Below are 9,775 nucleotides of genomic sequence, written 5' to 3' on the forward strand. Positions count from 1 at the left end.
GCAAGTCCTAGAAACTTTCTCATTTGTAAAGTAGAATGATAATAGTTCCTACCTCATAATGTTGACAAGGCCTAAGTGAGATTGGTACCTGGCCAACAGTGAGTGCTAAATAACTGGTAATATTATTTTATTAAGTCAGTAAAACATCACATCTGAAGACATCATGGAAGACATCACATCTGAAGGTCATGACTAGTTAAGGGAGAGCAGAAAAGGGGAATTAGTAACTGGCATGCAAAGGTGAGATATGCCCAAAGGGATGGGGACAGGGATGGCAGGATGATAGCATGTGTTTATCCTGCTCTGCTAGCCTTCTCCAGCTGCTCTAAAGATGGAAGAGCTCTCTTGTGCTGTGGATGGGCACAGCCAGCAACAGCACAGTGGGGTGGTGGCACTCATGTTGCAAGGCTGAAGGGAGCTTCAAATGATGTAGGGTAGCAGCTTTGTCCATCTGGACTGAGTTCTTGTGAGATGTGTGAAGGGCTGTCCTGGGGCACTGGGGTCCCTGGATATATACAACAGCATGTGTATCCATCGGGACTGAGTACCGTTGTACCCCTGTTTAAGGATAAAAATGAAGAGTATCAGACACAGGGGCTGCATTCTGATAATTGTTATGATGCTAGTTTTGAGGAATTCAGTACGATTGATTTATTCAGCATTATTTGTTACTATGTGCCAGGTGCTGTTTAAAGCACTTAAAAAATAAATATAAGACTCATATAGTCCCACCAACCCTTTGAGGTAGGGACTATTATTACTCCCATTTTATTTTATTTTATTTTATTTTAATTAAGTTTTTGAGGTAACATTGGTTAATACAATTATATAATTTTCAGGTGTACATTATAATTTAACATCTGTATATTCTATTGTGTGTTTACCATCCAAAGTCCAGTTTCCTTCAGCTACCATATATTTGATCCCCTTTACCCACTTCACCCTCCCCATACCCCTTTTCCCCATATTTGGCCCCCTTATTACTCCCATTTTACAAGTGCGGAAACTGAGGTATCAAGACATTAGGTCACTTGCCACAGAATACAGTAGATAGAGCCTGGAAGCTGGTTTCAGAGCCTCTGCATTTAACCTAATCTAAGGCAATCATGGTCGCCTTTAGTTCTCTTTGGTGGGGAAATGCTCACACCTGCTTTTAGGAGCAGGTTTATAACTCCTACCCGAGGTGGTCATAAAATTGTGTGCAGGGAAGGATTTCCACACGGCAGGGATGGGGGAGGGTGGTGCGGGGACAGCTTCCTATCTGTAAAAAAGGGAGACCTATTCCTGACCTACTGGTTGAAGAGTTGCAGAGTGTAGAGTAGGCTCTCTCAAGAGCAGCTTAACAACTGAAGAAATAAATCACAATTTTATCTGTTTCATTTCCTCCACAAATAGGATATGTTTTTGTTAAATGAACGTTTGTTAAATGAACTACATTAAGGCTGAATTTCAGCCAGCTGATATTAAGTTTACGGTGCAATAGAGAGTCATTTCCTTTCTTCAGGGTCCAAAAATGTATTGTGGGCATCTTTCTTATGGGAATATTTGTAAAACCGACACTTCAGGGTAAATATTGGCAGGTGAAATATTACTGTTGGACCTGAGGCTGCCAGCTTTGAACTGTCTGGTGCTCCTTCTGCAAGTGTAGAGCAAACGAGTCACCAACAAGCCCCGAGCTGAAGTTCGCGGCCCATCTTTAGCATGTTTAAGCCTCATGGCCTACAGATTGGGTTTTCTCCCTGGTCCTGAAGGCCAATCTAGTACTTTTTCCTACACTGATATTTTTAATCTCCAAAGTATTGTTTACCATTTTTTATTTGTGGTAAGTGAAACCATTTTTTAGGGGGTATGGCAAAAAATCAGTAAGTACTTAACTCTTTGAAGCCTCCCCAGAGTGGCTCCTGAGCTGCAGGTTGAAGAAGTACTGCATGTGATGGGAATGCCCTTTTTCTATCTTTGCCCTGGGTCAGATTCTTTGACATTGGTGCCCCACAGCCATCACAAGTTTCTCCATGAGGGGAAGAGTTCCTGTTGTAGGATGTTCCTCCTCACTCTTTGCAGGGAACCCAGAGACAGCCCAGAGCCCAGGCTCTGTTTGCACATGAAGCCTCAGAGCCTGGAGCTTGCTCCGGAGCTGAGCCTCAGTCCCTGGGGGTGTCCCCTGGTTCTGGTCAGCTGGATAGATTCAGGGAGGAGAGAACAAGAGCAAGACTTCAACTCATAGGAAGTGTTAAAAACTTTCACAGCTGAAAGCTTTTCTGAAAGAAAGGGTTTATTGAGCCACGTGCTAGCCAGAAAAGGACTGGGTCCTGGGGCATGAAGTCTGAACTACCAGCAGCTTGGCTAGGTGGAGAAGACATGTCCACTGTCCTGGAGGTGACAGCTTTTTTATACGTTACATTTTGGGGAAGAAGGATGGAAGTTGTTTTGAAAGAATTTACATTGGCTATAGATAGGGGAAAAGGTGAAGTGGGCACAGTTCTAGGTTAGGTGCACAGTCTGTAAGGAAGAAATATTTACAATTGCTTGGTCCTAGGCAGCAGTCCAAAAAGTTCATGTGTAAGCAGGATTTAGTGGCATCTGGTGATCTGCTACTTCTATTTAGATAGCCATCTGGAAGTTGGCTCAGAGCTCCAAGATTTATTCAGGATTGTGAGCAGTCATTTTGTTAGTTGGCCCACAGTTATTAACTAGGTAATTCTTCTTATCTCTCTCACTCTCCAGCCTGCTGTAATTTAAGATATCTCAGAATTTTTCTCTTGTCAGAAATATTTCACCTTTCACTTTTGCTTTCTCACACGTGAGATACTTTTCCATCTCACTTTCTGTTCTCTAAAAGTACCTGGGTTTTAAATTTTAATGTATGGAAGGCAGTTTCTGGAAGACAGGGGAAGTTCTATTTTGACATGGTGCTGGCTGAGTGTGCTCACTTAATGGTGTCTCAGAGCTGTACACTTATGATTTGTGCATTTTCCGGTATGTATATTTTACCCCGACACAAGATTTTGTGATTTAGTACTAGAGGAGTATCAGCTCGTTTGTTATCAAGAGAGAAGAAAAGAAAAGGTGATGCAAGGAGAGGCTAATCTGTTTTAATTAATGTGAAAATGGGGGAGTCCACGGAGAAAGTGGGGACTGACCCAGTCATTTTACTTTGGGGTATTTATCTTAAAGAAGTAAAGATGTGTGCAAAATTTTAGCAGTGTTACAATAGTGAAAAATTGGAAACAACTAAATGCTGAGTAATAGTTAAATAAATGATGGCACAACCAAAATGGAATATTATTTTGCCATTAAAAGGTATGCCATAAATGTTTATTAAAGCCACTTATAAAGAGCATAGTGCAATCCCATTTTTTTAAAAGCAAAGTATATTTTTTACATATATGCATAGAAAATAAGCAAGAAGAATGTATACCATAATATTAACAATGGATTATACCTGAGGTAAAGAATTGTGGGTGATTTTTATTTCCTTATCTATTTAAGTTTTTTCCTCCAGCGAGCGCATATTTCTTGTACAACACTGTGGAGAGGAAATGCATTTTAGGGCAGCAGCTTAAGCAATTAGCCTCCTCCTCGGAACAGACTCTGTTCTACCACATTCTCACAACTGCTGGTTGAGGGGAGGCCAAGGCTGGTGCTGGCAACTCTAACAATTCTGCTTTTATAAACTAAAGAGGCATCAATGATCCCAGGAGCATGTTCAAATATAGCATGTCAAGTTTACTGATACTCCAACTTTACTGATGCTCAAATCATATTTGTAAAGAGGTGGCTTCTCCTCTTTCATGGGTCCCTCTTCAATGAAGTGTTGGACAGCAATTTTGCCTCCACTTCGGGATTTCAGAGATTTCCTTTAAAGATTGAGTTATACATTTTCCAGGATTCGGTCTACCCCATCCAATTTATTTGCAGAATTTCATGCTTGTTTATATACAATTATACTATACAATTTCATTTTGATTATTAAAAAAAAAAGTCTGGTACCATTCAACTACATTATAGAACTCTGTGAAAGGCAGAAGTTTTCATATTTCTTTACCTTCTCAGGGTTCTGTGTGTAGTAATGGGTCTATCACATGTGCTCAAGAAGTGATCTGTTCCCTTGCGGTTTGAAACACAAAACCCCGTGCTGAGACACAGGCACCTGGAAGAACAGCTCTGGCCTTGCTGTGACTCTGGTCAAGCTTCTCCCAGTCTCTGGACTTCAGCCTTCTTCTTTGTAAAATGGGTGGGAAAAAGGTTTGCACCAAGGGGCCATGAGGCCCCCACTAGCTCTAGCGGCCCGATTCCGAGAACACAGCCAGCCCTTTCCCACCATACATGTGCGTAATGGTATTGTAACCCTTCTGGTGTACCATAGACATTATATAGTTTTGTTTTGTGTCAAAGTAAAGGCGTGAAGAAAAAGTAATCCTTCCTCCCACCCCCACCCATGAAAATAATAATGAGAACGAAAACCAAAAGAGGACTGTTGCTCTCCTTGTAAGGGGAGTTCTCAGGTTGGAGTCTTGTAGTGGCTGTTGCTCAGGGTCCGTCGCCGTGTTAGACATATCTCTCTGAAGGGCTCGACTTGCCTCCTGGTCGGACCTGGGGCCTGAAAAAGAGGCAACCATCATTGTAGCAAGAGCCTGTGCAATGTAGTGCAGCATTTTTTTCATGTCTACCCACCTGCCCCCGCCTCCCAGCATAGAACTGGCCTGCTGACCTCAGGAACCTGCCAAGTACCTTATTTGTGCCATCTTGTTTAATCCTCACAGCAACCTGAGGGATAGGCACTGGTAATAAGAGGTTAAAGAAATGTGCCCGAAGTCACATAACTAGGAGGTGAAGGAGTCAGGATCTCAACACAGACTGCCTCTTGGAGACTTTGTCAAGGTCCCCATGGAGGTGAGAGAAGGAGGCGGATAACCAAAGTCATCAGCTGACCTGCTTCTCAGCCCCTGGGAGGGTCTCAGGGATAGGGAAGCATGTAAACAAACCACCACCATCGGCCAAGTAGAGCTGCTTTCTCTAAAAGCCCTCGACGACCCAAACTTGGTGTCACACTAAAAACGTGTGCTAATTCAGTACTGGGCTAGCATTTCCTAAATGGGCAATTTGTCATGAGTGTCGTGCCTGCACACACCATCCTCCAAAATCTATCTGTTGAAGCTGAGTTGCCCTGGATCATCACTGAGTATGTTAACTCTGGTATGTGGGTTCCTCGGATATGTTTAATCTGCATAGCTTTGTATTTCATAGCAGAATTTTATTCTCAGTTATTCATTTCAAAAGGAGAATTTTCGGAAAAGATAAAGATACGGAATGATTTTTCTCCAGAAGATCCCAACTTCACCCCAAATATTAAAATTGCTAAAACTCTTTCTCTGTTTTTAATGAGTCTTTATCCCTTTGGTATATCACTTATAATATATGCATTGGAAATTCATTTATATTTCCACTGTTAAAAAGAATGATGTGTAAGATTATTGAACTTGGATTCCTGCAGAGAAATATAAAGGAGTGTGCCATGCAAACCCCAGGTATAAAATTTGAAATGTTTTCATCTACCGAAAGAAACTGGTGAAAACAGTTGGTTATCCTTAATTCCCTCCTCCCTTAGTTGCCAACTACAGGAAGGAGCCTGAGCTTTGGATAGAAGCTGCAGCTCTGCTACTTGCTGGCATTACAGCCTTGAACTAGTTACTACATGTCCTAAGTCTCAGTTTCCCTATCTATAAAATAATGGTCACAGTAATTACTTGCAAAATTATTAAGAGACTTGAAATTTAAAAAAGATATATTTAACATACATACACGCATCCATATATATGTAAGTATATATGCAAGTAAGTATATAGCAAGTAACTGGTACACTGTAGGCTTTCATCAAATAATGGCTGCTATTGATAATCTAAGTATAATCATGTCTCTGCCACCCTGAGTAGGTTTCCTGATCTCTGAGCCGGTGATCTGTGAGATGGGACTGTGGTGTCTACCACATGGAATTTGTGTGAGGATAAGAGATCCTGAGTGTAACCCCCATCACAGTGTGGGGCTAGAGTGGGGGCTTGTTAGATGTTAGCGCAGGGCTGCCTTTGCCTCAGCAAGAAGGAGAGAGGAGACTGAGAAATTGTTTTTTGTTTTGTTTTCTTTCTGATCATTTCAGAATGATCCTGGGCTGGAATTGGATGGGGCAGTCACTTGAGCTTCCAGATAGCTAATTGCCCCTCCTGCTGGTCCCCTTTTTCTTCCACTCCAGTCCTTGGCAGCAAATCAAAGCCTTGTATTGGCACAGGGAAATTAGGAACCAAAGCTATTATTTATTTGGTTCAGGTGTTAAAAGACTGACTCTCTCAAAACACTAGACCAGGCAAGTAGAAAAAAAGAGTTTTCTTAAGAAAACAAATCCCAGCTGGAACCATCAGGGTAAGGAGACCCCAGGTCTTTTGAGGAGTTAGGGTTAATTGGAGGAATCTTTCACATGGATTTTTTGGTGCTAGCTGGAATAAGATGTAGATTTACTAAAGTCACACTGCTCCCCATCAGCCCAACCTGGGTCCCCATTTTCTTTAGTTGCCAACCTTCTGCCTCTCTCCTAAGTCACTATGCTGACTCTCTGTCCCCAGGACTCCAGGGCCATGGCCTCTCTCTGAGACAGGTTCTCACCATCTGCTGCTTGAGAAGCTAGGACCTGAACCCAGGGCTGCCCAAGGGGTTAGAATGCCCAAATGTTATAAGAGACTCACCTGGGACATTTGCAAACACGTCTCCGGTTCCCTGGATAAGGAAAAAGAAGGGGTAAAATGACTGTCCCCCCAGGGGTCCCCAAATATGGTTTCCCTTTTCCATTTCCTGTTTCTTTAAGATTGTATATGTATAACTCTTGAGAGCCCAGGTGAGGGCTCCTTTTCCATCCCTCTTCGCATAATTAAAAAAAAAATGCAAATACAGTATAGGTGACATAGGTTAGTACAGTCACCTGCGGGGGACCCAAAGCCGGGTACGGGGTTCACCGGGAGGGAGCCAAGAGTGAGTAAACCTCAACCCGTGGAGATTTTGACCCAGCCCTCTTGGGCACTGGTCCTAGAGCCCCAGAGGCCCCCTCGCCCTGAACCTGTCCCGTCACCACTGGCGGCGCGGAGGGAACGAACACACCGCACGTGCTGCCGCCTGGGGTTAGATAGGGCTCCGTCTTCCAAAACACTTCCCAGAGAGTGGAAAAGGGTAGGAGAGGGGCTTCCCCGCGTCCTGTCTCCAGGAAGAAATGAGCTGTGCCAGGGCGTGCGGTGCAGCTCAGAATCCCAGAAATCTCAACCTCATGTGCTCTCAAGGGCTGTCCCGAGCGAGCATCGCGATGGCCTGGACCGAAGCCATCTTCTCCCCACGGTGATCTCCTTGGACTTACTGTGATTGCAGACGATCGTGATGATCAGAGATAGAAGAAGGACCACACAGGTCCCAGCCAGAGGCGCCCAGATGTAGATAACACAGGCGAAGTGCAGCTCCTTCGTGTCTGCGGACGACACCGAAGACACAGACATTTAGGAGCAGGGTCGGATCCTCCACCCCACCCCGACAGCCCCGGCACGTCTCCCGGCTCCGGAACTCTGTTTCCCCACCACCTGAACGGCCCTCGGCTCTACCTCCCGGATCGTCTCCCTGGTATGGCTCTTCCCGTGCTCTGCAACGTCCCTGCCACACCATCTCGGGACCCTGCGCCCGCCTCACCTGTGCTGCCCGCTGCCGGCCGGCACACCTCCGGGCTCAGGGACACTGGCTGCGGAGCTTTGGTGGGCACCCGCGTAGTTGGTCGCGGCGCGGGCGTCGTGGTGGGTTTCGCTGCAGGCACAACAGAGCGTGGTTGGGGGCCGGGCTGGGGATCTGGACGCTTACCCTCCCCCACTGCTCCGTGCGCCTCTGCCCTAGGGGACGCCTTCTCCCGGTGTTCCCTGGAGGAACGACAGACTGTCCCCCGCGCTTCACTCTGCCCTCAGGGCGGGGGAGATGGGATGGGGACCTCCTGGCTCAGCGCTGATGCCTTCGTGGCGGGTACGGTAGCCTGCCGCGTCCCGGGCTCCACGAAGTGCACCCGGCGCTTACGAATGGAACACAGACAGGAGCCCGCTCCATCCCCTGCAACAGCCTCTCTCCGAGGTTCAGCGGTTGTTGGCTCCCTTGTGGGCTCGGGTTGAAATCCACATTTACTAACAAGCAAACGGAGGCTCAGCATTTAAGTACCGTACCCGGGGTGCGCACAAGCCCCTGAACTCGAGCCCAGATCGGCAGGACCTAAAAAGCCACATTCAGACGCACAAACTTAGCCTCAGTTTCCTCGTCTGCAAAATGGGAACAATATCTAAGTAGCCCCCAGGGGCGCTAAGAGGCTCCAAAGCGGGCCTCTATGTGAAAATGGGTTCAGAGGTGAATCCCAAACCCCACACCGAGAGGAGCCGCGCCCTGGGCGCCCAGACCTGGCAGGAAGACGGGCACGAAGGAGCTGAAGTACAGAATCGAGTTGCCTACAACCGAGCAGAAATAGTAGCCTTGATCCTCTTCGCGGAAGTGGTGCAGGGTGAGGCCGAAGACCTGGGAGTCCTTGATCATCTGCCCCGAGATGTGTTTGCTGTCCAGCCCATCGGCCAGCTTGGTCCGGGTTTTGGAGATGTACATTAGGAAGACAGGGCTGGCGGCGGCTCCAGGTCGCTGTAAGAGCCACGAGCAGCCCGACGCCAGGTTGTCCAGCAGCACTTCGCAGCGCAGCTCCAACGGCTTGCCCAGGTGCGTCGGCTGTTTCTGCGACACCCGGAACCGCGGCTGACCGAGGACCGCGGCAGCGTCTGCGGAGGGCAGGAGGAGAAGCTGAGGCGGGAGCCCCGCGCCCCCCACCAACTCCGCCCCCGCCTTTCCCAGGGGTCGCAAACTCACGCAGCAGGGCCAGCGGCAGGAGCAGCCGGGTCACCAGCAAGGCCATGGCGCACTCCTGCGGCGCGGCTCAGCTTTCAGCTCAGACGCGAGTGGAACGCGCAGGAAACAGCGAAATAAGGAGTGGGGAAGTGGCGCCCTCCCGACGGCTGCCGAGTCCGATTTTGCTTTCTGAGGATGTGATGTCATCTAAAGTCCGCTGAGAATAGAGTCGCCCTCCCTTTCGCAGTTGTCACCTTCCAGTCCAGTGAGGGAGCTGGGGCCCATGAATGGGAGCCGTCTAGGCAACCTTGTCGGCGACTGGGGTCAGTTGAAAACTACAGGTTTGAGAACCAGGGAAAAGGCTTGGAAATGGCCCTTTAAAATGGCACTCTTGTGGGAGTGACAGAAGATGAAGAGAGAGTAGAGATTTCAAGACGCGAGGGTGAACAGGAAAGCAGAGAGTAGTGACCACTTCCTTAACCCTCTCTCAAAGTGTCTAGTACTGTTATCTTGGAGCTTTGTCTGCAAAATGCTGCTGAGGGCTGAAAGGAAGAGCGGTTAGTGACTTGCCCATCTCCCGGAGAATTCAGTCAGGGTAGCCTGGTGTTCACAGAGGTAGGGTCTTCTCCCTTCCACTTAAGAGACTTCAGTGAGGCAGCAACCACCCCAGCTTCCTGTGAGGCTAGTGGTCCTCTGCTAACTGCACCCTTGGGAGTTTCTCCTAGTGGCTAATCCTTTGCTACACAACATTAATTACTTCTTAGGGTCATTGCAACAGTGTCCACACCAGTCTCTTTTCTGTTCAGTCCTCGAACGCCAGCTGTGAACATTAGTCTCATAAAGGGATCTGATAGTGTCTCTCCTGCCACCTCCGGTGACCTGC

At 47.3% G+C, this 9,775-nt stretch overlaps 1 protein-coding gene across 1 annotated transcript; it reads right to left on the reverse strand.

Moving 5' to 3' along the window:
• Window positions 1-989: 989 nt before the first annotated feature.
• CD8A (CD8a molecule) lies at window positions 990-9,533 on the reverse strand. Its single transcript, XM_016136404.2, has 6 exons — window positions 8,914-9,533; window positions 8,460-8,825; window positions 7,717-7,827; window positions 7,394-7,501; window positions 6,735-6,765; window positions 990-4,600 (listed from the first exon to the last, which is right to left on the reverse strand). Exons 1-6 carry the CDS (start codon window positions 8,957-8,959, stop codon window positions 4,549-4,551), a joined length of 714 nt encoding a protein of 237 aa, XP_015991890.2. The 5' UTR covers window positions 8,960-9,533; the 3' UTR covers window positions 990-4,548.
• Between the last annotated feature and the right edge of the window lie 242 nt (window positions 9,534-9,775).

Source organism: Rousettus aegyptiacus, unplaced genomic scaffold (genome assembly GCF_014176215.1).
Source record: "Rousettus aegyptiacus isolate mRouAeg1 unplaced genomic scaffold, mRouAeg1.p scaffold_m13_p_7, whole genome shotgun sequence".
NCBI classification, from domain to species: Eukaryota; Metazoa; Chordata; class Mammalia; order Chiroptera; family Pteropodidae; genus Rousettus; species Rousettus aegyptiacus.

Excerpts from the sequence above, each read along its gene's own strand:
- CD8A (XM_016136404.2), bottom strand. The coding sequence starts at position 8,959 with ATGGCCTTGCTGGTGACCCGGCTGCTCCTGCCGCTGGCCCTGCTGC. Across the intron at positions 7,828-8,459 it reads CGTGCCCGTCTTCCTGCCAG|CGAAACCCACCACGACGCCC; the intron begins GTCTGGGCGCCC and ends TTGTGCCTGCAG. Across the intron at positions 6,766-7,393 it reads CACGATCGTCTGCAATCACA|GGAACCGGAGACGTGTTTGC; the intron begins GTAAGTCCAAGG and ends TTCCTTATCCAG.